Source organism: Dipodomys spectabilis, unplaced genomic scaffold, assembly GCF_019054845.1.
Source record: "Dipodomys spectabilis isolate Male_0828 unplaced genomic scaffold, ASM1905484v1 ptg000187l, whole genome shotgun sequence".
NCBI lineage: Eukaryota > Metazoa > Chordata > Mammalia > Rodentia > Heteromyidae > Dipodomys > Dipodomys spectabilis.
The window spans coordinates 1,608,060-1,628,482 of record NW_024870864.1 but is presented as its reverse complement, the minus strand read 5'-3'; the positions used below and the strand labels follow the sequence as shown (position 1 = coordinate 1,628,482).

Below are 20,423 nucleotides of genomic sequence, written 5' to 3'. Positions count from 1 at the left end.
ATTTCCCCATTTGTTAGGAAATGGAAAGACTTGGAAAAAATTATATTAAGTGAAGTAAGCCAAGCCCAAAGAAACATAGGCCCCATGGTTTCCCTTATTTGCAATAACTAGTATATGTATGAGTCAAGCAGAAAAGGTCAGATAATGTGATGTTAGGAAAATGAACCCTTAGATATGTATTTAAATTTTTTTTCTTTCATGCATGTGTTTCTAACACATTTATAATATTATTTCTTTGTTGCTTTGAATGTCCCTCCCCTACAGTATAACCCCTGCTTTCACTATATTTGATGTCGGTATAATTTGTGGAGGAGAAGGGGAAAAACAAGTCGTTTAAGGATACAGGTGGACCCCTTGCAACAATGAGAAGTACAAGTTGTCATGTCGAAAACGAACTTTACAACTTTGGTGGGGGGAGGAGGAGGATTGGGAGGGACGGAGGGAGGCTGGGAAGGGATGTGAAGGATAAACAAAGGAGGAGGCTGCAATGCTTGATAAGAAATGTACTCATTATCTTGCCCGTGTAATTGTAACCCCTCTGTACAGTATGTTCACAATAAAAAAAAGAAAAAAAGATCTCAAAGATGTTCTTCCAGCTTCCCAAGACAAGGGAAGTGTGTGTGTGTGTGTGTGTGTGTGTGTGTGTGTGTGTGTGTGTGTGTGTGTGTGTGTGTGTGTGCTAGTATTGGGACTTGAACTCAGAGTTTGGGTGCTGTCTCATAGCTTTTTTTGCTCAACTTTGCTGTTTGAACCACAGTTTCATGTCTGGCTTTTTGCTGGTCAATTGGAGATAAGAGTCTCACAAACTTTCTTTCCTGGGTTGGCTTCAACCTGTGATCTTCAGTTCAGCCTCTTGAGTAGCTAGGATTACAGTCATGAGCCTATAATGTGCACAGAAAACTACACAATCACACTAGAGAGAAAAAATGAAAGCAACACAAAAGTCCTGTTGTGGGTCTGACACAAGACTGGACATGGGTGGAAGATGAGCAGCTGGCTGCGGACAGTGTGGGAAAAGATCTGCACACAGACAGCAGCTTCCATATATGTTATGCTGAAGTAGTCTGCAGAGGGCTGGGTGAAAGCCAGGGTAGAGCATGAAGGCCTCCTGGGGATGGTGATGGTTAGGAGTTGATGGGATTAATCTGGGATATGAATGATGTGAGAAGGGCATTGAGGGTGGATAGGATGGAATGTGAAAGGGAATGGACCCATGGCCTATGTTTTGTGTGCTGGACAGGAATGAGAGGGTTGGAGTGATTAGAAAGGGACTAAGAACAGGTGAAGAGGCTTCATCTCATGGCCACAAAGTCCCAGAAGGTTTACAGTAGACTTCTGGGATATCAGCTCTGGGTTTTCAACTGGGAGGCAGCCTCAGTGGCAGTATTTGCCATGCTTCCTGTGAGGGAAGGTGACACTCTCTAGGAGACAGAAGTGGTATTGTAGGAAGGACAGGATCTAAGCCAGATCAACTGGAGACACTGATTCTAGGGAGGGACTGAGCAGGCAAGCTGAGAATGACTGGGTGGGGGAGCCCCTGGCTTACTTTTTATGTGGTTGTCATCTCAGTGTGCAAATGCTTAGTGATTGTGATTTGGCCTTTTCTTTCTTTTTTCTTTTTTTTTTTTGTACTTTTTTTAACTGCAAAAATACTGTACAGAGGGGTTACAGTTACATAAGCAAGGTAATGAGTACATTTCCTATCAAGCATTGCTGCTTCCTCCTCTGTTTTTCCCCTTCCATCCCTTCCCTCCCACCTCTACAACTCCCCCCCCCCCCCCGCCCCATGTTGTAAAGTTCGTTTTCAACACAGTGTTTTGTGCATCTCATTGTTACAATGGGTCAACCTGTATCCCTATTTAAGCATTTTGTTTTTTCCCTTCTCCTCCCCAAATTAGAGAAGTGTATATACAAGATGCAAGGCACTGGAATCAAACACAGTGAAAACACGGGTTATTCCATGGGGGAGGAACATACAAAGAAACAAAAAAAATCACATAGTACATTATAAATACGTTAGAAACAATAGCAAGAAAGAAAAAAAAGTTGTGTTCCTATCTTGGGGTTCATTTCCCTTAACATCATCTTATATGGTCATATATATACATAGCATTTGACCTTTTCTGCTTGTCCTAGATATACTAGTTATTGCAAATAAGGGAAACCATGGGACCTATGTTTCTTTAAATGGAAAGACTTGGCCTTTTCATATTACATCTTAAGCCTGCTTCTCAAGTTGCTATATGATAACTTATAATACCCACAATATATTGAGTAGAGCATGTTTGCTGTTTTAATCTCTCATTATTTGTAGCTATCTACACTCTTTCAATTTTTACCTTGTGTGCATCTTTGGCTTTTTACTTTTTTAAAAATTATTTTCTTATGGACAACCTGAAAGTATTGATGTGATCATGACTCCATAATACCTTTTGTCAGATCATTTTCCAAAAGATCTGTGCTGAGTTTTAAGGCTATAGATAGCTTACAAATGAGCTCCTCCTACTTGCTCATGTTTACTGTCACTTGGCTGTTTTTCCACATGGGAATCCTGTGAACACAGCAATGACTGGCAGGTACAAAGTATTCATTTGGGACTGGACACTTTGCATACTTTGTCTCATCCAGCCCTCTCAACAAGTGTACAGTATTGTAATCCTCAAGATTATGATCAGAGAGACTGAATCATTTGCCCCAGGTCATGTGACTAGGAAATGGGTTGGAATGAAGGTAGGTTCTTAGGAACTCTTGCCATAAGTGATCACCATCTCATACTGTCACATCACACAGTTCTAATGTCCATTATGTAGTGTTTTTGATGAGGTTGGTGATTTTCCCATATGTTTGTTACTTGTTGTATTTCCTTCTCTGTTTTTATATTTTTTCTTTTAATGGCATTTATAAATCTCTGTGTGTGAGAGAGAGAGAAAGAGAAAGAAAGAGAAAGAGAGAGAGTGCTGGAGCTTAAACTCAGGGTCTCATGCTCTTGCTTGGCTTTTTTTTTTTTACTCTAGGCTGGCTGAATAATACCTCTACTTTTAGCTTTTGGGTGGTTAATTGCATATAAGAGTCTCATGGATTTTTCCTCCTGGTCTGGCTTTCAATCAGGATCCTCAGATCTTAGCCTCTTGAGTAGCTAGGATTACAGATGTGAGCCACCAGCACCTAGCCACAATTTATTATTTGCTAACATCTTCACGTGGTATCTCCACTCTAGTTCGAGGGCTAGTGCATTTCTTTCTTTCTTTTTTTTGTCGGTCGTGGGCCTGAACTCTGGGCCTGGGCACTGTCCCTCAGCTATTCAGCTCAGGCTAGTGCTTTACCACTTGAGCCACAGCACAACTTCTGGATTTTTCTGTGATGCTGAGGAATCAAACCCAGGGCCACTTGCATGCAAGACAAGCGCTCTTCCCACCTTCCCAGACCCTAGCATCTTCTTCAGGTGTGTGTGTAGGGTCCTCAGGTATTTGTGGGGTCAAGGTGGCATTTAGCTTTGGTCTCGTGCCTCAAGGTAGTGCTCCAGATTTTAGTTGAGATGGTAGTGCATGGATCAGGTTCTGGTGGACGGCAGTGTGCTATTATATTTTCCATCATTTGGGGTTAAAGACACAAAAAGAACATGTTTAGACAACCTAAGAAACCTGCTTAGTTTTCACTGCTAGTTCTGAGCTAATTTCCACTGATTTAGCAACTCCTGTTTCACATCTGCCCTTGAAAGCTCCTGATATGAATTACTGGCTTTCTGAAAAATCTGGGGGAAAAATGTAACATGCACACACACACACACACACACACACACACACACACACACACACACACACACACACAGCCTCTTCTTTTCCCAACCTTAAGTATGGTATGTTCTTTAGTTTCTTTCATTTTTTAAAAAAGTTTAATTTCAAGGGATATGGAAGAGTAACATCATGAAATAAACTCAATAATGAAAAATGTGTTGCTATTTTTCTTCCTCCTACCTATCTTGTTTTCTCCTCTCTTGGTGGGAATGACAGAAAGGAGAGCTGTGGTGCATTGGGGATCTAAGGCTTACCCTTGGCCACAATGAAGCCAGCCCCATCCTGTCCTTGCTTGTAAGCAGAACATTGAGGGCACCTCTGCCTACTCGGTGTGGGTCTCCTGTCAGCACCAGGAGGCTCCATTTCCCTCATGTCTGCCAAAGGGCTTGAGTTCACAGTGAATACAGTCCCTGGAGCTGAAGACATTGAAATGCCACTTAGAGGACATTAACAAAGAAACATGACATTTCACTTTAAGCCTTTGCATCAGTATCATCATCATCATCATCATCATCATCATCATCATCATCATCATCACCACCATCAGCACCTAGAAGTTTCAGAGGTGCTAATTGTGTTGCTGAGTTCTTTCCACATATTATCTCATCAAAGCTTCTCAAACTCAATATCAGAAGGCCAGCTAAAATCACATTTTCTGATTCAATGGGTCTGAGGGAAGTCTAAAAATTTGTATTTCTCCCAGTTTCCCAGGAGGCAAATACTGCTGGTCCTTGTGTGTGAGGTTTAAGTTAATCTCCCTGAAAGAAGAGAATATGAGCTTCACATCTCATTGAGGAAACAGAGGCAGTAAAGGTTACAAGATTTGACCACAAAGGTCAAATCTTGGCTGCTAATCACAAGCATCTCTTAGCTCAGCATGGTTAGCTTAGCAAAGGAAGCAGCAAGAGCCTAAAAAAAGCCCTGGGAGACACCTGTAGTAGAGAGCGAGAGAGCATGGTGTGGAGAATGTGATGGAGTTTGAAAGTTAAACTTAGAGGGTCAGAGAGGCTAAGGTGGTTCATGAGGAAGACCAGCCCCTATAGGGCTAGGATGGAGTCTTTGTTTATCAGCAGAGAGTATCTGGGAGAGTGGAGAAGGGGTTAAAGAAATCCATTCTACAGATAAGTTGATGTTAGGGAAATGAACCCCAAGATACGCATTCAAATGTTTTTTTCTTTCATGCGATTGTTTCTAACACATTTATAAGATTATTTCTTTGTTGCTTTGTATGTCCCTCCCCCACAGTATAACCCTGCTTTCACTGTATTTGATGTCGGTATAATTTGTGGAGGGGAAGGGGAAAAACAAATCGTTTAAATAGGGATACAGCTGGACCCATTGCAACAATGAGATGTACAAGTCATTATGTTGAAAACGAACTTTACAACTTTGGTGGTGAGGAGGGAGGAAGATTGGGTGGTGGGGCGGGGGGAGGATGGGAAGGGATGGGAAGGGGAAACAAAGGAGGAGGCTACAATGCTTGATAAGAAATGTACTCATTACCTTGCCCATGTAATTGTAAATCTCTATACGGTATTTTCACAATAAAAAAAATCCATTCTATGTCAGATATGATAACGTATACCTGTAATTCTAATTTCTTTGGAGGCTGAGACCAGGAGGATTGTGAGTCAAGGCAACTTGGACAAAAGTTCAAGAGACACCATCTCAACCAATACAAAATTGGGTGCAGCTGGGCACCAGTAGCTCTCACCTGTGTTCCTCGCTACTCAGGAGGCTGAGATCTGAGGATCGTGGTTCAAAGCCAGTCCTGGCAGGAAAGTCTATAAGATTTTTATCTACAATTAAGCACCAGATAAAGGCCACAAGTAGAGCATTGGCTCAAGTGGTAGAGTACATGCCTTGAGCACAAAAGCTCAGGACAGTTCCCAGGTCCTTAGTTCTAGCCCCAGGGCTGGCACAAAACAAACAAAAAAACAAAAAAACCCTGGGTGCAGTAGTGTGTTAGCTGTCTTTTCAGCTACATAGGAAGCATAAATAGGAGGATCACTGTTCAGTCCAACTTAAACAAAGAGCGAGATCTTATTTTGAAAGCAAAAAGGACTGGGGATGTGGCTCAAATGGTAGAGTACCTGCCTAGTAAGCACAAGGCCCTCTGTTAAAACCTTAGTATCACTAAGGTGGTGGGGACAGGTAATTTGTTTTGTGCATCACTTCTCTGCTCACTTACTCTTATGGGTCCTGGTTCTGTTTGTGTGGAACTCTGTCAATACTGTGGCTATTTCTATAAAATTCTGTCCACGTTGCTGTGTAATCTTTTCTCCATGTTATGGCTCTGTTCATGTGAGAATCTTTCCTTGACATGATTCTGTGTGACCATACCGTAACTACTTATGAGGGGTGTCCTGGCCAGGCTGTGGCTCTTTGTGTGTGTGTGTGTGTGTGTGTGTGTGTGTGTGTGTGTGTGTGTGTGTGTGTGTGTGTGTGTGTGTGGTGTGTATGTGTGTGTGAGACAGACAGAGACAAAGACAAAGACAGAAAAAAAGACAGAGACAGACAGAGACAGAGGTAGAGATGGAGATAGAAAGACAAACATACAGAGTGACAGAGACAGACAGACAGAGGGAAGGAGGGGGACAGAGAGCACCTTGAATAAGAAGTACAGTAGGCAGAGATCAGGGCCCTGCAGTCAGGCGGGTGTTGGGGAAGAAGCACTTCCTGATGACCTGTGAACACAGAAGGGAATTCCATGCTGTCTCTATGGTTGTTTCAGCCATTTCTTTCTTTCTTTAAAAAAATTATAATGTATTTTAAAATGTGTTTTTAGAAATGATGATTATTATTTTATAAGACGCATACTGTCTGCTTGGTGCTTTATATGGTGTATCGGGCTGCAGCTGGAGCACTTCTGGGTGTGTTATGGCAAATTATTCTCAGATTACCCTTTAATGCAGGAAGGGCTGCCTGGTGTCTGAGCTCCCTGGGTCATGCAGAGAAAACCCCCAGGCTTGATGCAAAACAGCTGCCTCAGTCAGCTGGTCCAAAAAAGGAGCACTTTCAGATTGAAGCAGTAGGAAAAAGGGTTTTGTAGCTGGTGGAGATTTTGGGGGAAAAAAAGTTAAAATTACTCTTTCCTGGCCATTAAAATATGATTTAATTTTGTTACTAACAAATTGTATAAGTCTAAAAAAAAAAGAAGCTCTCTAAAGGGGAGTTTGTAAATTATGTTCTGGCAGCATTTACAGAGTGTCCTAAGGGGCATTCCCCAGGGAGGGCCCCGAAAACTCCCAGTGACCTCTGTGTCCCCAGGCCTCAGCCTGGCTGGGCAGGGGTCAGAGGTCCAACCCAATGGCCTCCCTCCCTTTTCTCCTGTGGGGCCCTGCTGAGACCAGTAGCAAAGAGGTCAATTGTGTAAGGCCTCCCTTTGTCTGAGTGGCTCTATAGAAGTCTCTGAATGCCAAAGTATACCCCTACACATGTATATGCATTGCATGTACATCTTTATGATGTGTATGTGGTACCTGTGTACATGCAGTATTGTGTAAGCAGATGTGTGCACATTTTAGTAAGTGTGTACATGATGTGCAGTGAGAGTACACACATGTCTGAGTTGTGTATATATTTGTAAGGTGTACAGATGTGTGTCTGTGTGTGGGTTAATGCACATGCACATGCATGCACATGTATATGAGACTTGCATACAGTGTTTCTGAGCCACTGACGTAAGTTCTAGAAGGAAACAGTTTGCCTGGATTGTCATCTTGTAGGATGAGGGTTCTCAAGGAGGTGGTAGTAGCGGTACTGGTTCTTTTTTTTTTTTTTTGCCAGGACTGGGGCTTGAACTGAGGACTTGAGCATTATCCTTGAGCTGCTTCTGCTCAAGGCTAGCACTTTACCAGTTGAGCCACAGCAAAACTTCTGGCTTTTTCTGTTTATGTGGTACTGAGGAATCAAACCCAGGGCTTCATGCATGCTAGCCAAGCTCTCTACCACTAAGCCACATTCCCAGCCCAGTGCTGTTTCTTAAGGCTGAAAGAGGAAAAGCTCTAACTCATCTCGCAGCAGATTATACAGGTGCCTGTATCTGGTGTTCACCATGGTAGGAAATAGGCAGAATAAGCATACAAAGACTCCTCACTCACCTTTGCCTCATTGGCCCATTCCAACTTGGGCTTTCAAAGCAAGACCCTCGAGAACTTTCTACACTGCTCCTACCCATCCCTCCTCTCCCCTCCTCCCCAGCCCTTTCAGGGGTGCTTGATTAGATTCAAGGCATGTTGTGTGAGGCTTCAACCACATGGTAGGAGCAACTGTGAAATGCCCTGGTTCCATCCACAATGGACTCCACAGAGCCTCAGGGCCTTGGCTTATGTCCTGTCATCTTGGTCCCTGAACTGCCTGTTCTCATAGACGCCCACAGGATGCCATGACTGATCTTTGGTGAAAACTGACGCTGTCCACTGATGTTTCCACAATTCAAGGGCCTCCTTTCAAGAATGACAACAAAACATATTTGACTCAGAAACTGAGAAGAGACAAATAAAAAGGTTTCACTTTCTTAAAAGATTGATTTCCCAGCTTTTAACCTGCACAGCTGCCATTGAATAACTTTCAGCTTTCTTCTTGTTCTTACCCCTCCCATCCCCATTTCCTCTCCTTATTCCAGCAAAGGCTTATCTTTCAACTGTAGAAAAGTCACCAATTAAACTGCACTCCAAAACATCAAAATATTCATTCAGTAAAATTATCTTATAATTAGCTGAATTATCATCCAGAACTTTTTAACCTCAGGAAGTGTAAAGTGACCCAGCCTGTGAAATCTGTTAAATCACTCATCCTGACCTTTCTGGCTATAGTTTTTGCTTTTCTTTTCTTTCATTTTTCCCTAAAGTAACTTACTCCTTGTCTTTTACATTTTACATCTTTCTCTTCTGTTTGCTTAAATCCCAAGGAAAATGTACTTTAGTTGAGATAGACCATTGAGTGAACTGAGGCGAACTGGCCCTGACTCCTGATCACTCACACCATCTTTGGTCCTGCTTTTCCATGCCTGCAGTAACAACACAAGGTTGAACTGTCCTGCAACTAATATATTCCAGCACTAGCCAAGGGATTCTGCAGTATGTCAAACTCGACAGTGACACTAGGATTTCTTAGCTCAGACACTGGGCTTTCTTAGCTCAGCCACTTTCCCCTCTCCTTGTCTTCTCTCTACTTTGTACCTCTGCTGGAGTCCCATCTGTTACCTTACACCACCTAGGGAAACATCAGAAATGACATCTTCTATCTCCACTCCTAACCATATTGGAGACTCTCAAAGAAACCATGATATTTGGGGATCTTAAAGTGTATCTTAGACTTCTTGCACAGAAAAGGTATTAGAGATGACACAAGATTTTCTGATTTTTGGCAGTACTGGTGTTTGAACTTGCCTCATGATTATTAGGCCATGGTTGCTCTACCACTTGAGTCAAGTCTCTAGCTCTTATGTGCTTCTGGACACATACATTCAAGGGACTTGTTGAATAGGGCATTAGACACTGATCATTGTTTTTTACATAATTTCCAAAGTTCTAAAAACAATTGAAAAATTATTGGCCCACATGCACCTTTTCATAAATTGAGCATTGCCTGTATATAGTACTAGTAGTGGTTGCTAATATTCAAAGAGTTTTATTTTAGTCTGTCAGAGAGTAGGTACACCTAGTCAACTAGTCAATTACAGAAAAATTGCTTCATGGTTATCTTACTCTTGTGAGATAATCACTATTTTGCTCATTTTGCAGTTGGGAAATAAAGGCTGTCTGTGAGACTCAGTGACTTGCTGATACACAGGAATCTGGTTGACTGACATGTGTTTGTTGTGATTGGCTGCTGCCTTTTTGTGCATAGGCTAACTTCCCAGCCTTCTGACTGACTCCCCAAATAATCTAGAGGGGTTTGCACCACAACCCTTCAGGAGAAGGGAGAAATTGTAGTTCCACCTCAGTTTCCTGTGGCCTCTGTATCTAGAAGAGTGCAGGATCTCTTCAGGTCACGTATGTATTTTTGAGTCAGTTTCTCTGCTGCTCAGAATTGAGGCATACTGCCCATGAGCTGGTGGGGTTGTAAGTGCTGAGCTGATTTCTAGGTCACTCCTGGTCCTACAGGCCAGTTTCTCTTTGATAGCCTGGGCTCCACTTTTTAATTTAATTTTTAAATTAATTTAGTAATCTGTATTATCTTTAAGTAGTTGTACAAAGGAGTTGCCATTTAACAAAGCAGTATATGAATACAATACATCTTGGTTGATGCCACCCCTTTCAATATTCTCAACCAAACCTTCCCAAGCCCACCTCTTCCTTTGCTTTCTTAATTTTACAGGGTAGACATTGAATTTTAAATTGTACTCTGCCTCCTTCTCCTCTTCATTTCTCTACCCCTTCATTCTTGACCCCACCCCACCCCTTTCTTTATTTTACTTTATTTTTTTTATTGTCAAAGTGATGTACAGAGGAGTTACAGTTATATAAGGAAGGTAAGAAGTACACTTCTTGTCAAAGTTGTTACCCCTTGCCTCATTTTTCTCTTACTTTACCTCCCCCAATACCACACCCCCAAGTTGTATAGATCATTTTCAACGTAGTGCCTTGTGTATGTCGCTGTTGCATTGGTTCCCACCTTGTCCTTTGTCTCACCATTCTGTTGTTCCCCTTTCCTTCCCTAATTCAAATAAATGCATATACAATACCAGGGTACCAAAATCAAATACAGCGACAACAGGGGGAAAGAACATACAAAAGAAACAAAAAATTCACACAGTACCTTAAAAACAACCAAAACAAAGTAAAACCTCTTGTGTCCATATCTTGCAGTTCATTTCATGTAGCGTCATTTTATATGGCCATATGTATATAAGTATTCAACTATTCTGCTCATCTGCTAAGGTTATCCTAGATGTATACTAATTATTGCAAATAAGGGAAACCATGGGACCTATGTTTCTTTGGGTCTGGCTTACTTCACTTAATATGATTTTTTTCCAAGTCTTTTCAGTTCCTAACAAATGGGACAGTATCATACTTTCTGATGGAAACATGGAATTCCAATATGCATATATATATATATATATATATATATGCATATTGGAATGCCACATTTACTTGATTCATCTACTGAGGGGCATCTGGGTTGGTTCCATATCTTAGCTATGGTAAATAATGCTGCAATAAACATAGTTGTGCTGGTAGCTTTAGTGTAGCCTTGTTTGTAAACATTTGGGTAAATGCCCAAAAGTGGGATTGCTGGGTCATAGGAGAGCTCTATTGCATAGTCTTTTAAGGAACCTCCACACTACTTTCCAAAGTGGTTGAACAAGTTTACACTCCCACCAACAACGCAGTAGGGTTCCCTTCTGGCTACATCCCCTCCAGCATCTGTTGTTATATAGCCATTCTAACTGGGGTGAGGTGGAATCTCAATGTTGTTTTGATTTGCATTTCTTTTATGGCTAGAGAAGTTGAGCATTTCTTCATGTGTCTATTGGCCATTCTTATTTCCTCTACAGAGAAGTTTCTCTTTAGCCCACTTGTTAATCAGGAAGTTGTTTCTTTGAGGATTTATTGTTGGAGGATTTAATTTTTTGAGTTCTAAGTATATTTTAGGTATGAGACCTTTGTCCGTTGTATGGCTAGTGAAGATCTTCTCCCAATCTGTAGGCTTTCTATTGATCTTACTAGCCATGTCCTTTGCCATGCAGAAGCTCTGCAGCTTCATGCAATCCCATTTGTCCAACCTTTCTTTGATTTGTTGTGTTTCTGGATCTTTCTTAAGAAAATTTCAGCCTGTGCCAAGGACTGTGCTCCACTTTTTGCTCCTGGGATGGACGTGAAAGGATACCTACTCGTGGCTTTCTTGTCCTAATCTAACCCTGGCGTCAGACACATGCTGCCATCCCACCCCTTCTTGGTTATCCCAGAGCTAAAAGAACCTCATTCTGCCAGTCATTCCTGAGGATGTTTCTGTCTGATCCATAGTAAAACATTCTGCACTTCTTTATACCCTTTCAAACACAATGGTTCTTTAAAAGTAATGGAAACCAAAGCTCTATGACTTGATATTCTCTGTGAAGCATTAACCACAAGTCACTTAAGGAAATGTTTAGAAAATAATTGCCCATATTGGCTTAATTTGCTTGTGCATTCAGCAGGCTCTTGATCTTATTTAATTTGTGTTTCTCTTTCTTCTTAATTACAGCTTGGGTTGACAATAGCCATTCGTTACAGCCACAGGTAAAGCATTTTTTTTTATCTTTTAAAGAAATATGTTGGGTTAGTTTAGAGCTTTTGGTTTGCTCAAGTCTTGAAGTTTTTGAGTTTATTTTTGGTTCCTACTTTTCTGTGGTATCTATGGCACAGATGAGATGTGGTCCTAATTGTTTCATTGTTAAGAGCAAATTGTGCTTTTGAGGAATAGTGGCAATAGGTGGAATATTTATATTCAAATACAAAAAGGGATGATCGATAGCAGGGACTTGGAGGTGATGTCTGAACATGCCTAAGAATGAGCATGTAAGCAAGGGGTGTTCTGTGTGTGATTTGAGGACTCTGTGAGACCCTACCCCAGCCATGTTGGCCTCCTCCTTCTGCCTTGGTACATCTGAGAGTGGCAAGGATAGCTATATTTGTATCTATCTATAGCTATAGATACAGATATATATCTTGCTTCCGAATTTCTACTTTTGCCTTAACGGCAGCATATATATGAACATAACTTGTTTCTTTAAAATTTTTTATTGTTATTGTAAAAGCAATGAAGAGGGGTTATAGTTCCATAAGTCAAGTAAAGAACACATTTCTTTTTAGACAATGTTACTCCTTCCCTTGCTCTCCCCCAGTTTTTCCCTCCATCCCTACCCACAAATTATATAGTTCATTTTCAACATAGTGTATAGTAAGTACCACTGCTGAACTTGTTGACCCTTTGTCTCTCCATTTCTGTGCTCCCCCCTTACCCACCCAAAGACAGATACATGAGCAAACAAAAGAAAAGAAAAAAAAACAGTAAAGGGGAAACCTCTTTTTTTTTTTTTCATTTCCCGGATCAGAGGTGATCAGAGGAACATAGGCATTGTGTTTTTGTGTTCTTTCCCTACGAGTATCCTCCTTTGGTCTCACTGTGCGAATAGCTAAAGTCCTGTATAATTTATTATGTCCTGGTGTATTTTAAATCCAACTTCTGCATATGAGAGAAAACATGCACTGCTTATCTCTCTGAGCTTGGATTACTTCATTTAATATGATTTGTTCTAGCTCCATCCATTTCCCTGCAAATGATATAATCTTATTCTTTCTAATGGCTGTGTAAAATTCTACTGTGTATAGGTACCACAGTTTTTGGATCCACTTATCTACTGTAGGACATCTGGGCTGTTTCCATAACTTGGCTATTATGAATAGTGCAGCAATGACCATGGATGTGCAAGTGTCTTTATGGTATCCTGGCTTGTGTACAGCTTGTTTCTTAAACAACCAGTGAGTGCACTCCTGTACTACAAATGCTTGTTTTTAGGATCAACTCTTTCTTATTTGCATATATCAGATAGTATTGTAATTTTAAATTAAATTAGTATTGTAATTTTAAATTAAAATTAGACCTAGTCCAAAATAGAGTGACAAGCTCTGTCCCTCCAGTCTCTATTCTGTGCTCACAGCCTCCCCAAAGCACCACCCTTCAGTAAGGGTGGGGGAATGTCTGGTTAGCTCTGAACAAACACACAAAGGATTACTTTATTCAAAACAAGTTTGCTTCCTTGTAAGTACTTTGAGAAAAACTGTGTTTTCAATCAAAGGGTGTTGCATAGCAGTTCCCGCTTTGACCTGGCGGCTTGGCTCTTAGGAAAAGAGGAACTGCTTTGGGATAAGGAAGTGTTTTTGAAATGTAAGGTTTTGTCTTAAACTTGTTTCTTTTCAAGATGGATGGAAGACACACCTCAGATTGTGCAAGAAGAGGGTGCTTGAGATTGTGTACAGTTAATATTAGTTCAAAGTCACTTTACATAAGTACATTTTACCCTATTCAAACCAACCAATCACAAGCAAATGGTGAACCTGAGCTCAACCATTCTGAGCACAGGGGCAGGGCCTACTGTGTTAGGGATAAATAGGGGCAGCCTGCCTGCTCTGTATGCATGCTTGTCAGATTTGGGGCACTCTTCTGCAGATGTAAATTTTGCCTTGCTGGGACAATTCTTTGTTTTCATGTCTATCATTGTGACTCCAACTGGTTCTTGGAGAGCACTTTTATAGCAGTGGGAAAAGGGGAGTGGATTTGAACTCCTTGGAATGATGTGGGAAGATAGAAGCATGTGGAAGAAGGCTGCCCCAGGGAACTCCTGGTCATGGAGGAGTAAAGAAATATCTTTCCTTACCCTGTAACAGAAGGCAGATAACCAGAGGGGCATACAAGTTTATTTAATGTAAATTTTACATTAGACAGGAAACCTTCATAAGCAAGTGGAGACCCAAGACAGAGAAGTAGGACTAGCCAAAGTGCCTGAAGTTACTTTGCTTGGCCTTTTTTTTTTTTTTTTTTTTTTTTGGTTGTGGGGCTTGAACTCTGGGCCTGGGTGCTGTCCTTCAGCTCTTAGCTCTTCAGCTCAAGGCTAGTGCTCTACCACTTGAGCCACAGCACCACTTCTAGTTTTTTGGTGGTTTATTGGAGATAAGAGTCTCAAGAACTTTCCTGCCTGGGCTGGCTTTGAACCATGATCTTCAGATTTCAACCTCCTGAGTAGCTAGTAGCAGCCACCGGCTGCTCGACCTTTTTTTGCTCAGCTTCTCTTGTATTCCTCTCCTGTGACTTCAGAGATCACGATGCTTTACTGAGTATCAGGTGGGCAATGAGAGCCTTAGGATCTGCTTTGGGGAGGGGAAAGTGAGAGTGACCTTCCTCTTTTGTTAGTTTCTCAACTCCAGAGCTGCCATGTTTTGGGGGTAGTGCATCTTGAACTCCAACCATTGCTTGTATGTTCTAAGAACAATACACACACAGAAAGTGTCCTGCAGAGGTGTGTTGTTGCCCTGCCTACACAGGCTATAGCCGCTGAGGGGGCTCCCAGCTACTGGCCCTTAGGAAGCCTGGTGTGGATAATACACTGAAGCCTACACACCACAACTGATTGTTTGTTGTATGGGTTATATTGGTGCAAGAGGTTGGAAATTTTCTCTCAGCAACTTGTGAGGTCTTCTTTTGCTAGAATGTTCTAAATATGCATTATTCCAAAAGAAGTGTGTATACATGTGTCTGTGAGAGAGAGGTGAGAGGGGGAAAGAGAGAGAGTGAAAGAGGAAGAGTATTAGAGAGAGATTTAACATTTCCTTTCTTTGGGTTGAGATTTTCTATCAGTTATGAGTTCTGCACATCCAGGCCTGTCTGTGTCTCTTCCCTAGGGAAGATCTCACTCCACTTCAAAGAACTCCTTTCTGTGATGGCTAAGGTTAGTTCCTGAGGCTCTGCAGAGAATTAAAAGTTGTATAGAAATGTATAGACTGCATGGAAATTGAGAATAAAGCTTTCTTTTTAGTTCTTTGTCAGGCTGAAGGCCTTTTGCCCAATCATTTCAGAATCAGATAAGTTGGTAGAGCACAGGTCCCGTCTGGTTGGGGTCTTTGCCCTTGATCATAAGTAGGCTAGTATTTGTAGAGAAGATTCTGGTTCCTTCTCTAGAAGCAGTGGTGGATGTCTGCCATTATTATGTGTAGTCACCAACACTGTACTTGGTGACAGACACTCTGCTCTAGGATGGGGAAAGTTCCTCTCACATGTGAGTAGCTGGTGACTTAGACATATCTCCTGCTAGGATGGGATGCTAGTAAGTTCTGGAAGAAGCATTTTGTCATTGGCTCTCCCCTTTGTTTCCTCTTTTTCCAGAACAGCTTGACCTTGATAAAGGAAATGTGGTTGAGAGACAGTGGTCATGAGACTGAATGGAAAGATGTACATTGGAGCCACAGCCCTACAGGAGCTAAGAGTTCTATTATGATGAAGGGAAAGAAGAGGGAACACCTGTCAGGGCTTCATTATCATTTTTATACTCTGTCTTAAGCTCTGAAGCTTCTTTAGACTTAAGACTTTGGAGCATGCTGAGAAATTTCACTTCTAAATCATCTGTCTTGATCCTGAGATGAGCTTCAATATCCCAAGGTCCAAGGCATTTCTTTTATGACATTTCATTCAGAAATCAGTTGGACAATTGCTAATGGCTGTTAAAGGGGTCAATATTCCCCAGATTTGCAGCCTCAGTTCTATTTTACCAGCTGAGTCATTTGGGACAGGTCACCTGTCTCTCTGCCCTTAGGCTCTGCAATCTGCGCTCCAGTTTGTCTTGGACAAATTCCATACACTCTCGTACTCTCTCTCATTTCTTAGTTTAGAAATAAGTCTCTTGGGGGTCATTATGGAGAATAGATATCATAGCTAGGAAACTCTGAGCCTGTGTCAAGCAGTGAGGAAGCCTGTGATGGAGATGGTGTGACTTTCAAAGCATCGGTCACCTTACTGACAGGGCATAAGGGAGACACTGTTGAGTTTTTCTCAGAGACTTTGGAACTTTGGAATTGTTCATAATGTAGCCATATTTATGACACCTTCTCCAGTTCCTATGGCCACCTAATATCACTAACTTATCTTGCTACTCTGTTCTTTGGACCTGGGATATGAAACAGGCAGTGTCTATTGTCAGGCTTATGTCTACTACATCAAGTCTGAAGCCTCTCCTGGAAGACCTGAGGGCTGGAGACCAGTTATCTGAATGCTAGTTCATTTGTGTGTCAGTGGAAGATACTAGCCAGGGCCTCTGTTCCTCTCCACATTAGTTACTCTGGACCCTCCTCTCAATGTGGTGGTTGTCTTTCTCAGAATGACTGTCCTGCAAAGAGAGGAGAGCTAGAAGCTCTCTCCTTTCTGTGACCCAGTCTGATGTCACATAGCATCACTTCTACCTTATTTCCATGAGTGGAGCAGCCACAGCTCCCACCTGTATTCAAAGGGAAGCAACAGAGACCCCAATATCTCAGCAGGTCCTAACCAGAGCATGTGGAATGGGAGATTGCAACATGGCTCTCTTAAGAAAATGTGGTCTTCCATAGAGTCCTGAGTGTGGAATCTCTGTGTGGAGTACTTATAAGAAAAAAAGTAAGATATTGTCTTTTCTGTAAGGCATTTTCTAGTAGAGAATGCATAAGAGAGGTATGTCAAGACTTAAAAATAGACACAAATCTTACAGGAGGAATGAGTGAATCAAAGGAAGCTTTAAGCAGGTGAATTTCAAGCCAACTTCAGTCTTCTATCATGACAAAGTATGAGGGAAGCCCAGCTGTCTCAGGTGAGTCTGCTGGTAGGCTAGTTGTACAAGTCCCTTAGACTGTTACATCATCTTTAAATCTCTGTTTAGCATTTATTTAGAAGACAGGCAGAGTTTTCAGGAAGGAAGGTATAGAGACATGAGGTGAATCCTTGCTGCTTCACATTACTTCTGTAATTGTAATTGTAGTGGTTGTCTTTTTTTTTGTTGGTGGTGGGGGCTGAGCTCTGGACCTGGGCACTGTCCCTCAGCTCTTCAGCTCAAGGCTAGTGCCCTACCACTTGAGCCACAGCATTGCTTCCAGCTTTTTTCTGTGTATGTGGTACTGAGGAATGGAACCCAGGGCCTCATGCATGAGAGGCAAGTACTCTACCACTGAGCCAACTTCCTAGCCCATGGTTCAGTCTTGATGTCAAGCTTAGAACTCACTCTTCACAACAAGTCCTGCAGAGCACTAGATGGAATGCAAGGAAGAAACATGGCAGAGGACTGCTGTACTTGAACTTGTCTCTTCAAGGACAGTCTCACCCAAGCATCATAGCAACTTGCTCCTGTTAGCTGACTTCTTTGCTTGGCAAATATGGCTTCCCTTTGTGCTGTTTCCAGGGATGTCACCTGCAGGCTGCCTTGGTCTCTGTTTTGGCTGTAGAGGGTTAATTGTAGGGTAGGAATTCTTTACCTATTTAAATGCACCAAAACCTGACCAAACAACCAAGCAACAACTAAGTAACTTGGAGAAATTACAATGGGAAGTGATGAGATTGCACATAGGAAAAGAGAAGGCATCTACTGAACCTCTCTCTCTCAAGTTCCAAGGTTATTTTCTCCTTACCTTTAGGGCTGAAGACCTGGGAGTGAGTGGTAGCCCAATAAAACAACAATGACAAAAGGCTGTTGTCCCCAGCAGTTGACATCACCTGTACAGGAGTTAGAATAGAGGAGCAGACAGAATGATTTGAATGTGATTGAAGTAACTCAGAGATCCCATGAAGACTTGGTTGGGCCTCTTTCAAAGTTTAATGTCTGACTCACATAAGGCAAGATGAGGAGAGCCACCAACAAGCACTTGACATGTCTATGGTCTGTCATCTTCAAGCTGGTGGAAACAAAGAAGGCCCAATTCAAAGGTGTGTTTGCAAAAAACAAATTCCTAAAACACAGAATTATAATTTCAGATCTATGAAATACTATAGCACGGTAAATTTATGGTAGGGAAGAAGCTCATCTTTGGGAAATCCTTATTTGCTAGGAACTAATGACACTAAGAAGGTGTCACTGAAGAGTCATCTGTAGGTCAGGCCTGGCTCCTCTTCCCCTTGTTCTTTGTCCATTTTTTAATCAGTGGGCACAGGACTATGGATCTTTTCACTTAGCAACCTGCAGGCCATTGCATTGCAGGGTGGAGGTTCTTCTGCCCCACTGATTTCTGGCCTATCACCTGCCTCTTCCCTCAGCCAGGAGAAGGAAGATGCATTTCTAGTCTTGTCTCTTCTTTAAAAGCCTGTATCAACTTGTTTGGACAAGTTGAAACTTCTGTGCCCTCCCTTCCTTCCTTCCTTCCTTCCTTCCTTCCTTCCTTCCTTCCTTCCTTCCTTCCTTCCTTCCTTCCTTCTCTCCTTCTCCCTCCCTCCCTCCCTCTTCCCTTCCTCCCTCCCCTTTCTATTTCTTTCTTTCCTTTCTCCCTTCCCCTCCCCTCCCATCTCCTCCCCTCTCCTCCCCTTTCCCTTCCCTTCCCTTCTGTTTATTTTTTTGTGTCAGTCTCAGGGCTTGAATTTAGAGCCTGGGCACTGTTCTTGAGCTTTTTTGCTCAAGGCTCATGCTCCACCATTTGAGCCACACTTCTGGCTTTTTGGTGGTTAATTGCGATTAGAGTCTCACAGACTTTCCTGTTGAGGCTGGCTTCAAACCATGATCCTTAGGTCTCAGCCTCCTGAGTAGCTAAGATTGCAGGTTTAAGTACTTTCTTGAATCATATTTCCAGCCCTTTTGTTTTCATATTTTGTTGGACATATGGTCCTGAAAACTTTGCTTTAACTGACTTCAAAGTTGTGATCCTCCTGCCTTTACCTCCCAAACAGCTATGATATTATAAGTGAATGCAATAAAGCCTAGCCTAAATTTAATTTGTTAAGGAGCGGCCTCACTTGACCTTTGATTACTTTTTATTATGGGGTTGTACCTTGTATTTACAAAGTTCTGTGTGAGTCACTTCAAAGACTCATGGTTGCTACTGAGAAACCAAAAATGGTTTCCATTTCCTTGTCATGTTTACCTACCCAGGGCCTGGAACTGAAAACTTCCTGAGTCTTTTTTTGTATGGGTAGGGATACTTTGGAAGAAAGGCTTGGAACTGTAAATTCGAATCCCCAGAATTGTTTTTAGTATAACAAAGGAGCCAAGACTAAGAGCAATGATGGAAAATCCCAGTAGACCACTGTACTAGATAGGGATGGAGAAGAAGAAAAGGGAGGAGGCAAGTGTGGTCCCAGAATGACAGTGATGGAAAGAGGGGTTCACTTCTGCAGAGGAATGGACTTGGGGATGATCTTAAAGGAGATGAGTGTCCAATCACTGGTGGCTCAGGCCTGTAATCCTAACTACTCAGGAGGCTGAGATCTGAGAATCCTGGTTTAAAGCTAGCTTGGACAGAAAAGTCTGTGAGACTCTTATTCCCAGTTCACCAGCAAAAAGCCCAAAGTGGAGCTTTGAACCATAGTTCAAGTAGTAGATCACCAGCCTTGAGCAGAAAAGCTAAGAGACAGTGTCCAGGCCCTGAGTTCAAGTCTAGTACCAGCACATGTGTATGCGAACATGCTTGTACATGTGCATATACATACAAACAAAGAGATGTGTGTCAGGAGGAGAGGAAATCACTGAAATTCTATAACCTCAAGCTGCTAGAAACACAAGGCAGAAATAAGGGCAATGGATCCCAGAAAAAGAAGGGATCACAATAACTCAGTAGCTATGTATATAATATGATCATATAAAATGATGCTAATCAACATGAACTCCAAGATATGGAAACAAGAGGGTTTTCTGTTGTTTTTAATGTACTGTGTGAAGTTATTTTCTTTCTTTCATTTCTTTTTTCCTTTGGTTTATCCCCTGTTGTCACAGTTTTTGATTTTGGCACCCTGTGTCTTTCATATACATTTATCTGATTTGTGGAAACGAAGGGGAATAACAAAATGGTGAGAAAAAGGGCAAAACGTGAACCAATGCAACAGCAATAGTCACAAGACACTGTGTTGGAAATGAACTTTACAACTTGGCAAGGGGTCAAGAGGGGAGGGAAAGTGGGAGTAAAATGAGGGAGGGGTAAC

General features: G+C 41.9%; 1 protein-coding gene across 1 annotated transcript in view; it reads left to right on the top strand.

Annotated features, from left to right (window-relative positions):
* Acoxl (acyl-CoA oxidase like) overlaps positions 1-20,423 on the top strand; it is a gene marked incomplete at its 5' end in the record, with an annotated part of 295,914 nt that overhangs the window by 47,428 nt on the left and 228,063 nt on the right. Inside the window, 1 exon segment of the mRNA XM_042695356.1 lies at positions 11,991-12,025. Coding sequence (XP_042551290.1) covers positions 11,991-12,025 — 35 coding nt within the window.